This window comes from Monosiga brevicollis, genomic scaffold, assembly GCF_000002865.3.
Source record: "Monosiga brevicollis MX1 MONBRscaffold_5 genomic scaffold, whole genome shotgun sequence".
In the NCBI taxonomy this organism is placed as follows: domain Eukaryota; class Choanoflagellata; order Craspedida; family Salpingoecidae; genus Monosiga; species Monosiga brevicollis.
The window spans coordinates 1,043,871-1,065,011 of NW_001865042.1; the positions used below are offsets into that span (position 1 = coordinate 1,043,871).

At 56.7% G+C, this 21,141-nt stretch overlaps 5 protein-coding genes across 5 annotated transcripts; 2 read left to right on the forward strand and 3 right to left on the reverse strand.

Annotated features, from left to right (window-relative positions):
* Positions 1-472: 472 nt before the first annotated feature.
* On the forward strand, positions 473-2,530 carry MONBRDRAFT_23949 (uncharacterized protein; the record flags this gene model as incomplete). The annotated part of the gene is made up of 10 exons (XM_001744108.1): positions 473-864; positions 997-1,135; positions 1,252-1,274; positions 1,410-1,465; positions 1,582-1,629; positions 1,713-1,788; positions 1,899-2,017; positions 2,108-2,186; positions 2,266-2,353; positions 2,453-2,530. 10 exons carry the CDS (start codon positions 473-475, stop codon positions 2,528-2,530), a joined length of 1,098 nt encoding a protein of 365 aa, XP_001744160.1.
* Positions 2,531-2,872: 342 nt separating this feature from the next.
* Positions 2,873-4,399, reverse strand: MONBRDRAFT_1300 (uncharacterized protein; the record flags this gene model as incomplete). The annotated part of the gene is made up of 4 exons (XM_001744297.1): positions 2,873-3,019; positions 3,141-3,209; positions 3,333-3,746; positions 3,869-4,399. Coding segments are annotated over 4 exons (1,161 nt in total), but the record flags the coding sequence as incomplete, so codon positions are not given.
* Positions 4,400-4,699: 300 nt separating this feature from the next.
* Positions 4,700-15,884, reverse strand: MONBRDRAFT_36389 (uncharacterized protein; the record flags this gene model as incomplete). The annotated part of the gene is made up of 9 exons (XM_001744298.1): positions 4,700-11,588; positions 11,692-11,815; positions 12,481-12,551; positions 12,641-12,751; positions 12,914-13,111; positions 13,836-13,982; positions 14,853-14,957; positions 15,104-15,671; positions 15,798-15,884. 9 exons carry the CDS (start codon positions 15,882-15,884, stop codon positions 4,936-4,938), a joined length of 8,064 nt encoding a protein of 2,687 aa, XP_001744350.1. The 3' UTR covers positions 4,700-4,935.
* A 1,464-nt stretch (positions 15,885-17,348) lies between these two features.
* Positions 17,349-18,398, forward strand: MONBRDRAFT_1393 (uncharacterized protein; the record flags this gene model as incomplete). The annotated part of the gene is made up of 2 exons (XM_001744109.1): positions 17,349-17,695; positions 17,834-18,398. Coding segments are annotated over 2 exons (912 nt in total), but the record flags the coding sequence as incomplete, so codon positions are not given.
* A 1,243-nt stretch (positions 18,399-19,641) lies between these two features.
* Positions 19,642-20,518, reverse strand: MONBRDRAFT_6792 (uncharacterized protein; the record flags this gene model as incomplete). Its single annotated transcript, XM_001744299.1, has 2 exons — positions 19,642-20,355; positions 20,438-20,518. 2 exons carry the CDS (start codon positions 20,516-20,518, stop codon positions 19,642-19,644), a joined length of 795 nt encoding a protein of 264 aa, XP_001744351.1.
* Between the last annotated feature and the right edge of the window lie 623 nt (positions 20,519-21,141).

The window sequence follows — 21,141 nt, forward strand, 5'->3', positions numbered from 1 at the left end:
CGTGGTGTCGCACCGAGCGTCTCGTCACAATCCGATCCAGAGCCACACACATATCTCGTTGGGGCGGATCTGCTGGCTGTGTGTGGCTCTGGATCGGATTGTGACGAGACGCTCGGTGCGACACCACGGCCAGTGCTTGAATGCCGCGATTGAGCAGTGGTTAGACTTGGGTTTATCAAGTCTAGTCTTCTTTCCCTGCTACATTGTCGTTGTTGTTGTTGCTCCTGAGGATTGGAGAGCCGGGTCCAGATACCCCAGCCAGCCCACGCAACCCTCCGCCACTTGACATTGAAACCCAAGGCTGCCCCTCCGGAGTTTTTTTGCTTGGCTTCCGTCCGACCTGCACCCTGAACATCAGCCACTGCTGGATCACCAACCACGACTGCGCTTTTGCCTCCGCTTAAATCACGGGTAGCCCCTGGCTCATCGTCCACCGACTCGTGCTGCTGGCCCTCGCCGGATTTCTGTCACCATGTCCAACATCCAGGACGACTACATCATCGGTGAGGTGGTTGGCAAAGGTGCCTTCTCTGAGGTTCACAAGGGCATCAACAAGACCAGTCATTTGCCGGTTGCCATCAAAAAGGTGAACAAGGCCCGCGTAAAGAACAAGGAAGAACTCGTTCGTGAAGTCGCCATTCTCCGAGCGTACGTTGCCCACCAATATCGCGCCATAGGCCTCGGACATCCCAGCCTGCCCCTGCACCTGCTCTACCCGTTTTTCCCCCGCCCCTCCGCTTTCACGGCTCATTTGCGCGCCTGCCTGGCCTTGTTTCCTGTTTTGATTAGCATCGATCACCCTAATGTCATTGAGCTCTTTGCAGCCTATGACACTGATGCCTTTAGCTACATTGTCACCGAGCTGTGCGTGCTTGCCCAACAGCCCTTGCCTTTAACTTGTGCTTGTTCTTGAAAGAGCTTCCGACCTCTTGCTACCCGCACCCCCACGTTTCCCCTGCTGACCCGCACGAAATCACGACCCCACTTGCGCCATAGCTTGGTCGGTGGAGAGCTTTTTGATCGGATCGTCGACCGTGGCTCATACAGCGAACAAGATGCTGCCGGCATTATGCGCCAATTGCTTTCCGCCCTCCAATATCTGCACGAGCAGCAGATTGTTCACCGCGATCTGAAGGTGCGAAAACACATACATGCCGGCCTTGCTATCCTCTCTCCCCCGCATGTCTGCGTGCTTCCCTTGCTCACGATTACATCCCTCGGATTACTTTGCTCTACTCCCGCGCTGCTCAGCCAGAAAATTTGCTGTGCTCCACGTCAGTCCATGGCCCCTGACTCTGTACCTTGCTTGATGAATGGCCGGCCCGGCCTTCTCAAGTGAATTCTTCCCCTTCTTTTCAAACTCCTATTCGCGCTCACCCTCGATTCCCCCTTGGGCCTTGACACTTTAGCATGGATGCATCCGCCCGAATCGTCATCAGTGACTTTGGCCTGGCCGTGCAGCTAGGTGCGTAACCAACTGGCAGAGCTCAGCCTGCGTCGGCTGTTTCCAGTTACATCCATTTGATGCCTTGCTCACCCTCAACCCATCGTTTTAATCACCTTGGATCTTCTACATCCTAGGCCCAGATGAACATCTTAAGCAGTCCTGCGGCACGCCCGGCTACGCAGGTAACAGCCGACGACGGTCGCCAGCGTGCCAGTCAAGTGCGCTTGTGGTTGTGCACCCTCATCTGCTCCCCCATCTTGCACAGCACCTGAAGTCGTTGCGCGCAAGCCATACCGCTTTGAACCAGATGTTTTCAGCGCTGGCGTGATTCTCTACATCCTGTACGTATCCTGTTTTTGGCACCCACCCGCGCTGGCCCGAACAACACAAAGCTGACCTCAAAGCACACTGACATGACGCCCTGACCCTTGCATCGGCTTTTCATTGACAGACTATGTGGCTATCCCCCCTTCTACTCGGATGATGACAATGACCAGGAGCTATTCAATGCCACGCTCAAGGGTGACTGGTGCTTCGAAGATGGCGACTGGACTGAGGTGTCGAAAACAGGTTCGTCGACGTCCAATTCCACGCGGCAGCTTTAAAAGCTGAAGTGTGCACCCTCCACAAGCAAACCTCACCTTGATACCTGCGCCTCAGCCATGGAGCTCATCTCCGACATGATGACGCTGGATGCGTCCCGTCGGCCAACTGTCGCCGACATATTGGGTAACGATTGGTGCGTAACAACCGTTCACAACGTGCGAAAGTTGCACCCTACCTCACTCCAACGCCTGTTTGGTGCACTGCTGTTTCAGGATTCTCGGCACATCTGCTCCCAACAAGGATATCCATCGCCGTGTCTCGCAACAGCTCTCACGCTTCATGGCCAAGCGCCGCTGGCGGGTCCGTCTTGCACCCAATCTCACCACCACATGCTTCCCGAGCGTATGCCACCCTCATGCCCCTCACCCCTTGACTACCGAACAACGCCGTGTTGAGTAGAAGGCATTCAACGTCAACCGGGCCGTTGGCAAGCTGCTGCGTGCCGGCACTGATGCCGTGCTATTGGCGAGCAGCTGAGCCATTCAGAGCTCTCGCTTTAATTCCTGTTTCATCGCCTTCCTCAGCCCCGGCCAAATTAAATTGGCACACTGATTGTTTGATGTTGTTTCTGAGTGTACATGCCCTCAGTTCTGGCTGGATGGAGCTATAGCTGTGTAATGGGGCCCGTTTGTAGCCGCTCGACTCGGCTCTCAAACTCCGGAATCTCTTGTTCAATTCACCTGCAAAATGTGTCGTTTTGTGCGAGTCAATCAAAGTCTGTGACACAATTTCAATTCAGGCATGCCTTTCCTCATCCGCGCAGCGGCATGACAATTGGCTTGATCTTTGGTCTTATGGCGGGTCCGAACCCACATCGTCATCCTCACCATCGGAAGGTGGTGGAGACTCACGGTGCTCGTAGGCAAAGAAGCCGTCCACATCGGTCAAAATCGACACAACCGTACCCCCGCAGTTGCACGCCAGCAAATCTTGCACGGTGATCTTGTAAGGATCTTTGGGAGCGACCTGGCATAGTTTGGAATTTAGCATAACATGATACGCGTGGCCGCAAAGCCCCTTGGCATTGGGTGCATAATGGGGGCAATCAAGAAGAATCAAATGCTCGCAGGATATTGAACGTGCGTACCATATCAAAAATTTCGTTTTTGACATCTTCAAAGCGTGGCAACTCCAGGTCGCGCGTCAACGGATGCGCCTGACCAAATCCCGTCATCATCACACCATTGAAACATACAACGAAGAGCGAAAAGGGTGAGAGGGTAGAAAGGGATCGACGCCAGATGCCCCGGATGTGTTCCCAAGAGAGTTTCAAGCGTACCTCCATGGCACGCCAGAAATATAGGAGGGCGGTGGTCGTCAGATAGCCTCGCTGATCCACGTCGAGCAGTCGAAAGAAGAAGCGTACGCTAGCTGGATGATTTGGGTCACGGCGTGCCAATACCAGGCGCAGATATAAGCGGTAATCGACACCGCCTTCGTAAGTGGCATACTCCTGAAAAAGGCGACGCAGCAGTGCCGGTGACATGCTGCCTCCGTTCAAGTGTTGCAGTTCGTCAAGGGACAAGAGCCCGTCTTGGTTGACATCCAACGCTGTATACTGTGTGTGTACTGTGGTGACATTGGATAGCGAGAACCAGTTGTCTTGCAGAGCGACTGTGCTCAGATCGGGCTGCTGCATTTGCTGGTACTCGGCCAGCACCTTTGACTCTACCAAAGCTGATATCTCAATAGCCTGCAGCGATGCAACCCAAGCCGACCAGAAAAGGTGAAAGTCCCCTCGCGACTGCCTGACGCGACACGGTGTGTGGGTGGACGTGCACACGCGCACACGCGCACACGCATGCATGCACAAACCTCATTCGGATGATCACGACCCAGATAAAACAGAAAGCGGCTGGCAGCAAAGACAACGTAGGTTGAGCGGAACCCGCGAGCGATAGCGCGAAGCTGCTCCATCTCAAAGGCCGTGTCTTGAATGTAGGCCTCCAGCTGGTCACGAGTGAGTGAGCCCGAGCCCAGAGTGTCAAAGAGCGCCAGCTTGAATCGCGCCTGCTCCACGGCCGCATATTGCATCACTACATTGAAGAGCTGGTCCAAGGAGATTGTCTGTGCATCGTCCTTGGGAAGTGCCATGAAGGCTGTTGCACTCAGCACGGCGGAAAACTTGCCCGACTCACCGCCCAAGCGCTCGCGAACCAAACAAAGGCCCTTGTAGGCCAGTCGCAAATTTCCAGGTTTAATCTCCTTGGCCTGCTCCTTGAGCGCAGTCCAGCATGCCTGGAGATCTTCGTTGCCAATCAGGACTTCACCTGCCGCTGCCACTTTGCAATCCTGCGCCACTCGTCGCAATTTTGCAGCCAAGGAATCGGCGCGCGGCGTTTGATACAACTGATGCAATTTTAGGCGCAGGCCAAACCCCAGCTCTGCGCGTGACCTGTTGGTGTCGTTGCCCCACATCCGCCCCATACTTGCCGCAAAGGCATCGTCCACAGGAGCGACGGGGCCACTAGCATTCGCTAACGCTGTCATCACGCGCAAGTTGAGAATGCAAAACAAAAAAACAAAAAAAACAAAAAAAAAGTGGAAAAAGAATTCGGAAAATTTTAATTTTGTGGCTTTTTGTTGAAAACAAAGCTGTTGCAATGGTCACTGAAATATAATTGGCTATAATGCGGACATCTGGCGGGGACGGAGCCAAGGCTGCTGGTGAGGCAACGCACACAACACAGACATGGAATCTCATACAACAACAGCAGCAACCCCTCCCGCATCATGCCGCTCACTCCCGCCAGAAGAAGAAGAAGAAAACAAACGCACAACATTACATGATAATATTATTTTCTTTGAGGCAGTTTAGAAGCACGCTTCCAACTCAGGAGGCTCGGGACTGCAAGCAAGCTCTGACTAAAGCCGAAAGCACGTTAAGCCTCAGAAGCACGCGATGTAGCAAACTCCTGGCGAGCGCGGCGAGCAGCCTCCAGCGCGCCAGGCGCCATGCTTTGACTGCGCTTGGACAGCGCGGCCATGGATGGTAGCTCTGGCCCACCACCAGATGAGTCAAGGCGCGGCGAAGGCATTTGCAAGCTTGCCAACGCAGTTTCGGCTCCTTGTGTCGTCGCGGTGGTTGAGTGGCCGAGCAGGACGTCTGAGACATAATCTGGAAAGGCTAAATCTTGCGCATGGTCCGCGACTAGCCGGCGGAGGTAATTCCGGCGCGCTTCGCAAAAGGGCGCAGCTAGAGTCTGCATACGCAGGATGCGATCGGCGTTGATCGCCGTGGCCCGAACCAGATGACCTAGGCTTCGTCCATCGACCACAGCACCATCTGTCAGTGGACCAACCAGCCGTGCCATCTGCGATTTGAAAAGCAGTTGAATTCGAAAGAGCCCGTTGGACAATGGGTACACCACAATGGTCACCTCGCCAAATCGAGTGGGCAAGAGGTCCGTGTTGTATAAGGTATCAGCCTCACTCCACACAATGTGCACGGCGTCGTTGCCTAGATGGCGCCAGAGCTTGGTGTAGAGTTGCTTGCGCGTTTCTGGGTCCCAAGTCTGGTGCACGGCAATAGAGGGTAGGGATGGTGGCAGCAGCAACGGCGCCACGTGGAATAGCACCTCACGCGTGGCCGTGGCATAATAATGAGCACGGCATCCAGAAAACTCGCTAGGATCTAGCTTGCCCAGATAGCCTTGGTGGGATTCAACACTCACGCCCCAGCCCAATTGCTCAGCAAACTGTAGAAAGCGTGGGCTGGGCACCGTGCATGTAACCACGTCCTCCTTGTTCTGCATGTCTGGGCCAACGTACAGGACTGCCACCTTGTGTGTTTCGCGCACCGCACCCGCTTGATCCAAGTGGCGCAGATCCTTGATCAATCGCTCACTCACGCTCATGGGCCGCAAGCCGCCCCGCTGGGTCCAATTCCACAGTCCCAGGTGCTGCAGAAGGGCAGAGCATAGAGCTGCTGCCGAGGCCTTGCCGGGGACATCACTGCTGGAGGTGTGTCGTGTCGGCGCATTCGTCTCGGTGGGTGAAGATAGATCCGAAGACGCGGCCTCGGAGCGGTGTGCAGCATCAACAAGCCCTTCCTGGCACTGGCGTCGCAAGTCTTTAATCAGCCGTACATCATCGTCCGTTGTTGGGGTCACGATCGTGTCACCATCAACTGCAGCATCACTGCCATGTAAATAGGTCAGAACCGCGTCCAACGCATCGTGTGTGCCCACCTTGTCGTCCGCGGCAAATATAGGCAAGTCAAGAGAAGCGTCGAGAACCGTCATGCTAAGTGAAGGTACATTGATGGACAAACGATGGCTTCGCGCGGCACAGCGACTGCCGCTACCCCGCAGCTCGGGTCTCAATCCCGGGCTGCTGCTGGCACTGCTGCTGGCACTGGCATCGGGCTGTGTCGGCGAGCCCGGCGCGCTCTCACTCGTTGGGGGCCACGCCGGTGCGGTTACAGTGGACAACAAGTCATGTGCGGTGTGCTTGGAGTCAGGGACCGCGTCCAATTCCTCCGCAATGATGGGCGGCAGGGATGACGCGCTCGTGGCGACGCGCAGATTGAGAGACAGCTTGGATCGCCGCGGTTGTGAGGTTCGAGGAGAAGGTGGAGGCGACAGCACGTTCTTCACGGCCCATGCAAAGCACCCAGCTAAATTACGCACAACAACGTGCGAGGCGTCCGCATGAGCGTGGAGCTCCACAATGAGGGCATCATCCACGCACAAATATTCAACATAATCCGCGTTTGCGCCTTCTTGCTTTGGATCGAAGGGCAGCGGTGGCACGCACGGGGTCCAAGATACGGCAGTTGCACCCTCCACACAGGGAAAGTTGTCACGGTGGTGCTGCACCTGAACGAGCGCAGCGAGTGCCATCAATGGCACGTACTCGCGCTTAAACTCGAGCTCTGGAGCCCGATTTGCAGACACGGCATCGGGAGCCGGGCGGTCTTCAGGTGAGTGCCGCGGCGGGGGGGTGCTTTCCCCGGAAGTAGCCTCACGTCGCAGTCGATTGCGGTGACGCCGGCGCCCACGCCGATGCGTGGGCGTATGTTCTTCGGGCTCGGCCAATTGCATGTGCGACTCTGTGCGCTTTGGGGGGCCAAACCCGAAACCCACGCCCTCGGGTTGGATGCAGGCATCGGCCAAGTCATCCACGCCCATCGCCATGAGGGATGAGTCAAAGCTGGCATCTTCCGGTTCTCCGTCCACAGTGCTTTCCAGCTTGCGCGCGGTCCACGCATCCACCTCACTATCGGAGGCGACATCGGAGAAAAAGGATCCGTTGGCCGCAACACCTCCGTTTCGCCCACTCACCACACCGCCGTGTTCGGACACCATGGGCAGGCTGGTGGCACCCGGACTATAGGGAACCGCGCCAGAAAATGCGGCCGATCCGGGACTACCAACGCTCATGGCGTGCGCGCTAGCCTCAAAGTCGCTCAGAGCTTGCGAGAGAGCTGGGTTGCGCATGCGGCTCCCTGCTCGTCGATCGACGGCCACCCGATGAAGGCGATTCACTGCTGGCCCGACGCGATCCTGCGCAGCCTCACGAAGCAAAATGAGGCCTTGTTGAATCTCATAAGCCAGCTCAATGGGTGCAACCAACAGCCAATCACGCAAAGCCTCAATCAACTCTGGCAGGCATTCTTCCATGAACTCCACCTCGCCACGTCGGGTCATATGCAACCAGTAGGCCGTTGCGCGCAACAACGCGGTTACCAATTGGCGGACCATGGTGAGTCCCAATTGCGCCATGACGGCCTCATGAAGTTCGCTCAAGAAACCCACCAGCGTTGCAGCGCTGATAACGACTTGCAGATCAGCCATGCGCAATACGCTCAGCAGACTCTGAAGACATGACTGCGCCACGTGATTCTCATCTCCCTGGGCTGAATTTTGCCTCAGCATACCCACCAACATGTTATAAATACCGTGCAAGGCCAGCTGACGAATCGTCGTTTCACTCTCATCCAACACAACCGCACGGAGCGCCTCGCTGAGCATCGCGTGCACCTCCTGCATCAAATTGATGTCTGGCTCGGGCGTTGAAAGACGCTCCAACCGAGCTTCTGGCTCCACGCCCAATCGGCGGAGGTCAGGCTGTGACAGCAACTGCAGGATGCGCTCACCGCCCAAGTGCTCACCAGCCTCAGATGAGTTGGGTGATGACTTGACCGAGATGGCAGGCAGGCTATCATCTTCTTGTTCAAAGCTCTGCGCGTCATTCGGCTCGGCCTCGGCTCCAGCCGACGCTGGGCGATGGGTGGAGCCGGCTGAAGCCACTGCCGCTGCTGCGGCTACTGCCGCCCTGGCGGCAGCCGCAGATCCAATGGCATTAGCACTCGAAAATGCATGTGGCCCATTGTTCCCATCGGTAACTGTGTTAAAAGGTCGGATTGATGACGCGGAAATTCGCGAAGAGCGCGCCATGTTTTGGGCCGCGGTGGTGGCCTCAGCGGACAAGTCGTGCTGCGATAGGCTCATGCGGCGACCTTGAACCAGCTTGAGAAGCTTGTGCGCGGCAATTTGCTCAATGCTTGAAGTGCGTGAGCGAGGTCGGAGTGAATGAGACTGTGAGGCACGTGCGGCAATTGACACCGAACCGCTGCGCGAACGCGCTGGTGAACTATCTGCGCTGCGCACCGCCGCTATGGGCGCGTTGGAGAGCGTGGTGCCGTCGGACAGGCGGTGTGTCGCCTCCTCGTACTCATCACTTGAACGCCGATTGAGGCCCGCGGGCAGCGATGCAGCCTGTGCCTCCAGATCGGATGTGAGTCCAGCCGTAGCTACTGGCCCTGCCGTCAATCCGGGCACGGCCTCACCACCGGCGGGTGGGCTGATGGCATCCCCGGCCAACCAGCCTACCACATCAGGAGAGGGCATTGTGTGACCACTGCTCTCACCCACCTGCATATCAAAAGTACCCAAGCCGGCCACTCGCATGCTGGGCTCAAAGGCGTGCAAAAGGTGGACCATGGAGGTCAGAATGGTCACGCAGGCCGTGCGAGGAACGGCTTGGGCAAAGCGCGAGGGCAAGGCATCTTCAAGCTCAAAGATGGCGGCAGTAGGACCATCGGGACGGAAGAAGCCATGCCCCAAGACGCAGCGGCAAGCCAGGATGAGGTCCTGGTACAAGACGCTGGCTCCGGGCCAATTGAAAGCGACAATGTGACGACAGGAGCGCAGCACACAATGAACCAGGTCCCGATTGTGTGAGCGCAGGCAGTAAGACACAAAGTGGTAGAAACGCTGCAAGTCGTTCATGCCTAGCCGCGGTTGGGGGCAGTTGGTGATGACATGCATGTCGCAAACCAGCTTGGCAGCGAGGTAGCGGCTTTCGGCGAAGCGCGAGCTGAGGAGAAACGAGTCATAGACTGATCGAGCAAAATCAGGTATCCAGGCACCTCGAAAGTCAGGATCCGCAATTTCAAATGTGCGGTGCAAGGCCTTGTAGGCCTTGAGTAGTGCCTTGATAACGTTGGCGTGGTTGCGGGGCACGTTGATGGCATTAACATCGCCCAGGCAAGCCAGCGCCTGGCTCCACGTGCGAATGAGGTTAGTCGCATGTGTCCGTGTAGCACTGTATCCATCACGACTCTCATTGGCCACCCCCTGCAGTCCGCGGAGAAAGAGGGCCAGGTTGGCAAAGGTGGCGTCAATCTGGACCGTTTGGTGTTGGGAGTGGTCTGGACGATGATTTTCAGACTCGGGCGCTGGATTTGGGTGGGTATCGCTGGCGAGGCTAGCTGAGCGCGAGGACAGAGCAGGCGCTTGGCGGGTGAGTGCACGCGGGGATGCGGCGGATGCGCGAGGGGCTTCATTGACGGACTGCGCCAGCTTCTCGTAGCCTGCAATGGAGGTTGTACTATGACGGCGTGGGACACGGGACTCGTCATCGGCCGTCGTACCCTGTCGAAGGGCGGTGCTGATGGCTGCTGTGAGCACACGCACAATCTTCTCCCACTCGGTGATGAGGGGTTCCCAGTCGGTGAACTGGTGTAACTGCGCTTGAAGCTGTGGCCAGGGGTCGTGCGGCAGGCGGTGGCGCACACTGATTCGCACGTGTGCACAAAGAACAGTACGAAAAACCGGACCGGCCAGGGCTCGCTTGACGGTCAAAAGGGCAGATCCCGTGCTGTTGTGTTGATCTTGCAGAAGATGACGAGGAACGTCCCGCAGCACCTTGAGGAGGAAGAGTTTGAGCTTGTGGCTGGCAATGCGCAGGTGATAAAGGCAAATGCGTTGGAAAACATTCAGGCCGTCCTGTATAAGATAGATGAGCGCAGCCTGGCGCAGGCGAGCAGCCAGCTGGTGGTAGGACAGCCGAAAAAGGGAGCCCACGTTGGCGATAATGGTGCGTAAGAAGACGTGAGCCACGGTGACAGGCAGCACGCGCAGATTCATTGTAACCCGTCTCAAGCAAATAGTGGTGGGTAGCAGCCCAGGACTTTCTCCGAAGCTGTCCTCCTGAGGCGCGCCGTCGACGCTCAGCTTGGGCACCGCACCCGAATTCTTGCGTGTGCGGGAGGACGCCTCGGAAGCACAGCTGGGGCGACGCGGGGGACCTGAACTCGTGGAACCCGTCACTGTGGCCTCTGAGACAGGCGACAAAGCGGAGAATGCACTTGTCGGTTGTGAGGTGGAGGGATGGGTAGACGACATTGCTTTGGGCGTAAGCGCTGGGGTGGGGGTGGATGCGGTTGAGGACAGGGCCGTGGTTGAGGTCGGTGACGAGACAGAAGCCAAATTCGGGCCTGGGATTGCGGTTTTACTTGCGACTGCAAGCGCCTCGGCTCGAGTTGGCAAACCGCTACGAACGGTGGGTGGTTTGGGCAAGACGCGCCCACTTGACGAGGCGGAGGAAGCCAGGCTATCGCTAGAATTTGTGCCCAAAGTGGAAGTGCGACGGCGGCGTTGAACGCAAGGACTAGGATTGTTGCTGTCCCCGCTTTCACTGTCAACCTCTGGTAGACTGGTCAGGCTAAAAGTGCTGGCACGCGGCGCTGCTGGGGCGCGAGAGACAATCTTGACGGCCAGCCAATTCTGATAAATCTTGAGCACGGCCGTCTGAAGGTCAACGTTGACGGCGGCAGCTGAAGTTGAATGCTTGTAGCCTGCGTTCCGCTTGCCAGAAGAGCGCGAGGAGTCGGACTGAAAACTACTATTGTTGAGTCGTCGGAGTATTGGTGAGGCCGGGTCCAGTTTTTGACTGGCAGAACGCGCGCCGCCCGCAACAAGGCCAAAAATGGCCTGGACTAGAATCAGGAAAGCTAGATCTGTTTGCAGCAGCTGTTGCATGGCCAAAAAGTGTTGGGAAGTGCCCTGAAACCAAGTCACCAAAATACCGGCCACGACTTCATGGGCAGCCTGTGAACACCGTATACTGGGTTCCTGCAGTTGCCCGGGGGACTTGAGTGGCTCATCAAAGTTGGGCGTGGCCCGATCGGCCGTGATAGCCTGATCCAGTGTGTAGAGGCGAGGCGCAATCGTTGTGCGGAATACATCAAACATGTTGGCGAAGAGGGCACATTTGTACTCCACGTCCCCAGTCTCCAGCATATGGGCTGTGGCAGCACGGCGCAATCATACAAACCATCAGCTAGACGGCCTGAACAGTATGCGATAGCACAGAATCAAGGTCAATGATATTAGGGATGCTGGGCCCACCTTCTTGAAGACCCGATGTTTCCAGCTTCTGCAAAAAAGTCTCAAGCATGAGAACCTGCATCTCCACGTCGGACAGTGGTGCAACATCTAGGACGAGCGCTTGGTCCTCGCCAAGGGTACCGGGCTGGTGCACCAAAAAACCATGAGGTCAAGCATGTTGCAAAAAGAGGGGTGCATGAGACCCTTGATGCATCTCGCTAGTATGCGGCAAGAAACCCGGGCCCAGGCGGACTGCTGACTTACCCAAGGCTCAAGGTGAAGCGTGGATAACAAAAGAGCACAAGCTTTCTCCTTTTTTAAAACGAAAATGGGTGGGTGGGGGGGGTGAGCCGACGAGTCGTGTCCAAAGCACAACACCAAACAAGCGCAATCACAGCACCGAACAAGCGCGATGACTGGAGAATGAGAAAAGAGCATACCGCCTTGGCACTGCTGAGCAGAGTCTCCGTAAGGGTCACGAAGATGCGCAAGGCCGCGACCCGTAGCCTACAATGTGAAGCACGGAAGTGTTTGGTGAGAGAACCACCACGGGGGCCCAAAAGGATCAGGCGCTCGAGCTCAACTAACGGTGCCGCATTGTTGGGCAAGAGGAGATTTTGGAAAAGTATGAGAAGATCGTCGGCAGGCCACCCAGCCTGAATTTCTTCCCGGAGGTGCTCAACGACCAGCTGCGATAGAGACAAAGCCCAAACCACAACCCCCATCGACATGGATAGCATGAGCTCATGAGTCGAGTGAGCACCAAGCCAACCGTCCTGCAAGGTCTCCTCCATCATGACAGGGACATACCGCCAAAGCGCCCAGCAAATATTCATAGAGATTGACGCGTTGGGTTTCGGTGAGGCTCCGGCTCTTGATGGCTAGAGGAGGGAGGACATGGCATCGAGCCAAACTGGGTGAGCCGAAGCACACTGATATTTGGGGCGAGTGCAAGTCATGCGGGACATACTGCGCTGCTTGAGCTCGGGCATGAGCTTGTCGTAGCTTTGCTGAAGCACTGTGTAGATCTGGGCACGCTGCTCCTTGACAAAAACCCGTAACTGCGCAGTTCCAAAGTCGGCTAGGGAAGTAGTATACATGGAGGCAAGCCAAGTGGCGTGAGACAGATGATACAATGCTGCATCAGCATACGATGAAGGGGTGCTTTAGAAGATGGTCAAGAGGCATGTGACACCCGCATGCGCAGGCCGGGCCTTGGCCTGGAAGCGTGCAAGCGACATACCACTGTTTTGCAGGTCGATCAGCGCTTTGAGGCGGCGAATGGGCTGTTTCTTGGGATCGAGAACCTTTTCCTTCAGGTGTTCGGGTGGCACCACGCGCGAAGAAAACATGGCTTTGGTCGATGGCGCAAGTCCAAATGCCAAAAACAAACGCCAGGACGGGGACGAGGAAGTCGTGTACAAGGATGTGACCCGAGCAGCTGGAGGACGTCACACCCAGCCGATCAGGCGGGCAAAGCCACCAAGACGAGCGTTTCGCCTTGGGCAAGCGAGTAACTGGAACTGCTGTCCCAGTTTTACTTTACGCCGCGGCAGCAATAGCAGCGCCAGTGCCGACCCGTAGAAACGCCAAGCGCGGCATGATCACGCCCAAGCAACAATGTCTGACCGATACGCGAGCCAAAGCACTGAAAACGCGCGGCGCACACACACACACGCATCTACACACACATCGACGCACAATCCCGAAAAAAAAAAAAAATTGATCGCTCACGACACCGCACGGAACGACAATAACTGTCAAAGGGATGACGCAAACTTCCTATTTGGCTCAGTGGGAAGCTGCACTTGCTAAGCATTAAGCTGCAAAAAGTGGCAAGGGGTGTGGTGCTTTGGTTGTTTTCGAGTACAAGTGTTGATTTACTTTTTGATTCTGAGACTGGAGATTTGGGAAATGGTCTCTGGACCTTAAAGGGACAATGTACGGTAGAGGAGCTCGCCCTGTGCTCCTGCTGCCCCGAGCTTGGTGCGGAAACTGCGGTACCCTGCCGCTTCGAGATCGTTTTGCAAGCTGGCTACGGCCTGTCCCGGCCACGCTGCGAGTCACACGGACGGGCATCATTGGAGCCGGGCAGGATGAGGATCAATGTCATGTTGCAGCGCAAGCAGCCAGACGAGAGGATACGTGGTGGCACAGCAACTGACCGGATGGGATAAAGATGAAGGCACATCCGCCACCACCGCCGCCCGTCAGCTTGCCCGTCGTGCCATGGCTTCGCGCAAGGCTACAAATCTGACTCGAGCAAGAAACCACCCCGATTGAGAGGTCGCATATCGGCGCAGCGAGTCGGCCTGTGGAACACAAAGAGAACGAGGCGTGCATACCTCATCGAGTGCTGGATGGGAAACGCCAAAACCAGCAAGGAGCTGTTGGTTGACATCGACGTACATCTGTGCAAAAGGCCACATGCAAAAAAAATTGCGGGATGAGTGGGGGGGTGATTCACAGCAAGGTCGGCGGCACACGTGGTTTCAGATGCAATATGCCCCCGGACATGGGCAGCAAGCGCACCTGCAGCGTCTCCTCAAGTGCAAGCATGGATGCTAAGGAACGATACGAGAAATGCAGCGTCGTGAGAGGATCAAACGCAACCTCCAAGTTCTACAACAAAAAGGGACTGCGTACCGGCCGCCTGGGTAGAGGCTAGAGCAGCGTAGGTTTCCTGTGCTGCCAGGCTCAACGCGTTGATGCTCTCGAGCATGGGGCGGAAAATGGGTGGTTGCTATAGACCGAACAAACCATGAGGACTACACGATTGTGAAATGAAAGCCAGTGCAACCATGACGGGTGAGGCTCGTACCTCCTGCAGGCGTGCTGTGACTTTGGCGATTTGCGCCCGGGTGCTCTTGGGATGCCCCGACTCGACAACAAGAATGTTCAAAAGAGGAAAGCTGAGAGACAAGCCAGTGGTGGTGAGGTGAGGATGCGGAGCAGAGCGCAGGTCAGGTCATCAGCCCGGCGCATTCGGCTCGACGTACGGCTGTAGCAGATTGAAGGAGCCCTTTTTGAAGCGCACAGCGCCTCCTGCACAAATTCAATTTGCATGCATGAGTCTTCAGGGGATCGTCGAGAAGCACAGCGCTGACATGTGTGCCAAAGGCCCACCCATATGTTCGTGGAAATTTTCCTTGGTCGAAACAGGAGCCAAAAAAGAAACATACCAAAGGAGCTGATGGTGTTATCCAGGCCAGAGGGATTGCCATGAACCACCTGCTCGCCCACGAGGGCCCAGCTGTTGATATCGTCCAGATGGTCGGGCAGCTCCTCTACACAATAGCCAATCCCCCCACCCCCAAGAAAAAAAAAAGATCATTCGTGTTAGTATTGCAGTTGACGACGGCAAAAAAAGAAGCAAGGAAAAAAGAAAGAAAGAGTCTCACAACGCGTCAAAGCTGACATGACAACGCCATACCTGGTTGGCAATGGCCCACGGCCAGGAGGAGAGCTGCTGCAGTGGCAACGCATAGAGCAGCAGAGGAACCGAGGCCCGCACCAATGGGTAGGCGCGAGGTTACTTCCAATCGCAAGCGGCATCCGTTCAGATCGAGCGGGATGCCTTGCATTTGAGCTCGGCGTAGTATATGCTTGGTCAAATAGAGCAAAGCCAGGCGGGCCTCAACATGGGGATAGTCGTGAGGCATGGCCTGCTCGCCCTGGTCCAGATTTGGCAGGGCTTGGAGCTGATGCAGCTCGGCGGCATCGGGCTCTGCAAAAGACGTAACTGTGCGCCATCGCACCCGCGGATCAGAATGCAGTGGCTGGCCAAGATGGTTGGTACAAGGAAAGAGGAGGGGGACATGCAACCGGTCGTTGAGCTCACCGGCAGCTGAGGGTGTTTCCACCAGGGCACGAAGATCGGTAATAAAGTCCAGCTGCAGGTCAGCCAAGACCAGGTGCAGTTGAGTGGAATTGGCCCCATCCAAATATGTGGGCGTGGCGGTCACGGTTGTTCGCAAGTCCAATGCTGCCGCCACTGCCTCCTGTCGTCAAGGACCGGGCGTCACAGGGTCGGAGCCGAGAGCAGCCGATCAGAGCAGCCCACGTGGAGTGGGTGGGCCAAGAGGGGTGCTGGCAAAAAAAGGCAAGAGCATAGCATGACTACGTACCGTGCCATGAACAACTGCATGCTCGCCATGGAGGATGATTTTACCCGGGGCCGAGGCACGAGCCGTACGAAGTCGCTGCCCAGCCATGTTGCTTCACTGTTAGCCTTGGCGCTCTCGACTGAACCTCGAGACGCTCGGCTGCTCTGAGCACAAACGTCGCGCCCACTCACAACCTTGGTACCTCACGGGGGCAGACAGTCGAGACGAGTAAACAAACGAACAAGCAGATGGACACCGATAGACAGACACCGGCAGCACAACGTGCACACGATGGGCCAAAAGCACGCAGGGCCCGAGCACAAAAATAATGCAGGGATCAACCGCCAACAAGGTCCACGGGGACAAGCAAGAAGGCACTTGAGCACGATGTGTGTGTGTGTGTGTGTGTGTGTGCTGATCATCTGATTTCTCTCTCTCTCTCTCTCTCTTTTTCTCTCTCTCTCTCTCTCTCTTTTTCTCTCTCTCTCTCTCTTTATGATTGTCAGACAGTTTATGCAAACGGGTATCATCGTGTCGTGAATTTCGTCTGACAACCCGTCGCGAGTCGAGACCTCATTGGCTCCATTCGGTGAAGAGGAGCGAGCTGGGGCCGGGGGAAGGAGGTGGGCGGCCTTTTGCTTGTCGTCATGTTGCGGCTGGGACCGGGTGTGCTGTGGAGGGGATGGGGGCTGGGGCAGCTTGTGCGGGGTAGCCATGCTCCGTGGGGCTCGCGGGGGCCCGTTGTTGCAGCTTTGCGCTGGTCCTCCAGCCCTGCCTCAGCAAACCGTACGCGTGAGGCTCAGCTCCAAACCCTGGTACAACAAAGCATCAACCCTTCCACCATTGGCGCCGCCGTCGACGAAATTCGACGCGATCGAGAGTGGTTGATCATTTACGCGGACCGTGAGGCTTTTTCCACCCGGCAGTTTAGCAAGACGATCAAGCTCTGGTACCTGCAACAGTTTTTTGCCCCCATTTTGTCCGGTGGCTGCCGGACTTTTCAGCCCAATGAGCCCTTGCTTGAAGATATTCGCCAAGCCATCTTGGAACAGGCACGCACCGCCCTTGCCGAATACCCCGCTTCACAAGAGCTACCACCTGAATTTACGCGCTGCTTCGAAGGCGCCAGCCAGCGCTGGAACGCTCGCCCGCGACTGCTCTACCCAGCTGAACTGATCGCCCGAGACCAGCTTGTGGCCGAAGCACCCAACCTGTCGACGGAGCAGACTCCCCTGGCGGCCGAACAGGATACATGTACTGGCAGACATCACAATCACGCATCGCATTCGTCCCGGGATAACCTGGAAACTATGCTGCTCCGTCAAGTTCAGGCACATGTGCTCGCCTGGATACACACTGATGACAAGGTAGCAAGCGTTGTTAGACACGTGACGGGCCGGCAACCATGTACCACCGGGCTGAACCCCCTCGTCTCATCAGGCACCATGCCTTGCACTGGCTTCCTGCTCACCATGGCCTTGGTATGACCCTTTCTGCCACCTCTTTTGCCGTACCAAGGTGGTGCGTGCCCGCAGGCAGTCGACAACCGATAACCAAGCTCGCTTCGCGTTTCCGCATCTCACCTATCCGGAAGCCCGCAAGTGTCGACGGCGCATCATTATTCATCGAGGCCCCACCAACTCAGGCAAGACATACGGTGCCATGCAAGCCGCCGCCGCCGCCAAGACCGCCATGTTTTGTGCACCCCTTCGCCTATTGGCCTGGGAACAATACGAGCGCCTGCGCAACGGCCACCAGCGTGCCGAACTCCTCACAGGGCAGGAGATGTATACCTGTGCTGATGCCACGCACCTGGCCTGCACTGTTGAGATGACCGATTTTTCACGCCACTATGACGTGGCCGTCATCGATGAGTGCCAGAACATTGGCTCTGCCGAACGCGGCTGGGCTTGGACCAAGTACGATGCTGACCTCCCACTGCCGCTCCCGCCTTGCTCCCGTTGACTTTTGCAATACTCTCACTGGCCGATCTCGCTGCCTTTGCTCTTTCCACGTGATTCTGTTTGGGGGGGGGGGGGGGGGGGGGAGTTGTGTAGCGCCATTTTGGGTGCCCGTGCCGACGTTCTGTATCTGATCGAGGATGGCTCAGCCACCCAGCTATTGCAAAACATTGCAAAGGTGTGCGGTGATGACGTGGAGGTGATTGACCACCAGCGCCTAGCACCTCTACACGTGCAGAGGGAGCCTTTGATCAACTTCAGCCACTTGCGTGAGGGCGACTGCCTGATTGGCTTCAACCGCCGGGAGCTGTTCAACCTCAAGGCCCAGGCTGAGGCTGCCACGGGACTCAAGTGCGCCGTCGTGTACGGCGCTCTACCTCCCGACGTGCGAAAGGCACAGGCCACACTCTTCAACGACCCCCACTCAGATTACAAGCTACTGGCAGCCAGCGACGCCATTGGCATGGGCCTCAATTTTGACATTGGGCGCGTCATTTTCTCTACCGTTTGGAAGTTTGATGGGACGCAGCGCCGCGTCCTGCGTCCCACGGAGCTTCGCCAAATCGCGGGTCGTGCTGGTCGCTACGGAAGCCGCTATGCCGTGGGTGGAGAGGTCCTAGCCATGTCCGAGTCGGATACCGAGGTCCTTCAGCGAGCACTCGACCCCGCCCTTCAGCTGCCCTTGGTTGAAAAGGCTGGTCTCAGCGTCGACGCCGCCATGCTCATGCGTTGGTACGCCATGGAGTGCGCCAAACCAGCTCATCGCCAGCGCCGCCGGGCGCATAATGTTGCCTTTGCTCTAGCGGAGGTGCGGCACCTACTCAAGCCTGGTCGCCTGTACACCATGCAGGCCGAACGTGAAGAAATGGCTGTGGCACGCCTACTGGACACCATTCCTGACGTCGACTTTCACGTGAAAGCACACCTGTGTGCCGCACCCCTCAACGCCGACTCGACGCTGCAACCGCTCTATTTTGCTTATTTTGTCAGCTGTATCCGTGATGAGCTACAGATCCCACCCATTCTTCCGCGCAACGTCCGCAAGGAGGGCTTTCCCATTGCTTACACGGCCGTCGACTTGAAACTCTTGGAAGAAATTCATGAAGTCTTGGACTTGTGTTTGTGGGTTGGCCAGCGGCATGGCTGCATTGATGTGCCCCGCGTTGAGGAACAGCGCCGCTCCCTAGCCGAGGCCATCAGTGCCAGCTTGTTGCGACTTGCTCAACAGTCGCAAGCCGCAGCAGCGGCCGCTCGAGCACGCCGCGCACAGCTCGAGCAGGCAGAGCCACCTGTGACTGGCACCTCCGACGACAGGACTGATCCAGAACCGCCTGTTCAGTCGCAACCCCCTGTCCCCAACCCTGATGACTCTGATCCACGCTCGATCCTGCCTGCCCGGGATTTGGGCCGCAGCGCCGTCGAGCGCCTGTATCAGACAATTCTTCAGCGAGGCCAGTCTCTTTATCGCTCAGCCCTACGCATTGGAGGCGACGATTCAAACTCGCGCTCGGCTACTGCCCGGCGCAAGCACAAAAGCAGGCGACCGCAAAACGACAAGAGCGATTATCGCGATCCCAAACAAAAGCAGCATAAGATTGCCGACGGGGGGCACCGCTCAGCCACGGCCAAGCGCGAAAAGCAACATCACAAGATGAAGAAGCGCACTCAGAGCGATGGTTTCGCCAAGCGCCATCCCCGTCAAGCTGATTGGTGACTGCGAATGACGAAGACAGCAGATTGATCGTGTTCTACGACAAGCTCGTTGGAAAGAATAAGCGCGGAGCGCTGGGGTGTCCAGAGTCAAACGAGAAAACAAGATTTGGTGCTGATGCATTTCATTGTGCAATCGATATCATGAATTCAAACTCCATTTCTCCAACTAAAAGAAATTGGGCAGGTGGGGACTAGATGACAGTGTTAAATTGATTCTGAAAGGCGAGTGGCTGGGGCATGGGTGGAGTCTGGCTGTCATCAAAGACCAAGGGTTCCCAGTACTGGTAGTCACTCCGCATTTGCTGTCGAGGGGACGAGCCCCAGCGCGTGCCCGTCCACAGTAGACTCAAGGGGGCTTTATCGGGACTGGTGAGGAACCCCGTTTGGGCCACGTAGTTGAGCTGTGCGTGAATGCCTGAGGCATTGCCGACGACGTCTGTCAAGTAGTCATAGGGCCCTAGTGGGTCTGTGCTCACGTACACCAGGCTGTTGGAGCCTGCCAGGCAATAGCAACAAGTATGGCCGAAAAAGGCGTAGTAAAAGCCGTGTCGAGCCACCAAGGCCGGGCTCTCCACTGAGGCTGGACCAAAGACAGCGGACCGATTGTAGGTTGAGGACAAGAAGTCAGGAGCCAGCTGCTCCACCACCATGCGCACATTGGTGGCGTGCGATGTGTAAATCACATATCCAATGTCAGTGCCAGCATCAACAAAGAGGCCGTAATCGCCACCGTTGCCTTCAGACACTTGAACAGGTTTGGAGTCCACAACGAAGGGACCGAGCGGAGAGGTAGCGTCAGTTGCATAGTAGCCCTCGGCTGTCCAGTTGAGGGCTTGTCCGTTACTTGTCAGAGGCACGATGCGGATCCACAGGACGAAACGAGCATTGTTGGGATTATAGACCACCTATCAACACCCCGGCAGATGATGTTAGCATGTCTCTGTGAGAACTGATGAGCGTGTGAGAGCGGTATAATCTTTCCAGCACCTTGGGTCGAAACAAAACCCCAGGTGGGCGTTGGCTGGGATTGAGAATGGACCCAAGGTACTCCCAACTGCCTGATGTCATGTTCGGGCTTCGGTAAGCCTAAGGGAGGGACACGCCGACAGCCAATTGATCAGGCTAGACGAGTAGTTGCCTTGGGGAACCAGCTTGCCCCGTCTTTGGGAGGCGCTGCCTGCGGGGCTAGCAGGACAGACGTCGATCGTGGTGTTTGGCAAAAAGCCGCATGTATTGTTGAGAGGCATGACACAGAGGGTTCCATTTCTGGGGTGCTCCGAGCAGTCACCGTAGTTGGCGGCAAAGTAGTAGTACTGCTGGTCTACGCCCACGAGAGTGTGTGTGAATGTGTGTGTGTGTGTGTGTGAGAGAGAGAGAGAGAGCGAGCGAGAATGAGACAAGAGGAATGGTGAAAAACGTGAGGCAACAGGCAGCAAAAGGAACGGAGCGAGATGGACCGGATGGATGGAAGAGCAAGTTGCCATCGCCGCCGGTGACAATGCGCCCGATCGTATCCAGGCGTGGCTCGATATTGGAGATGTTGCAGTCATACCCCACCACAACCACCACCAGCACGGACAATAACAATAACCCACGCCTGCCCACCGGCGATGGGACCAGCCAGCCCACAGCCATCAGGGGCAGTCGACATGGACCTCAAGCACGATCTCGCTCAAGCAAAACACCGATTA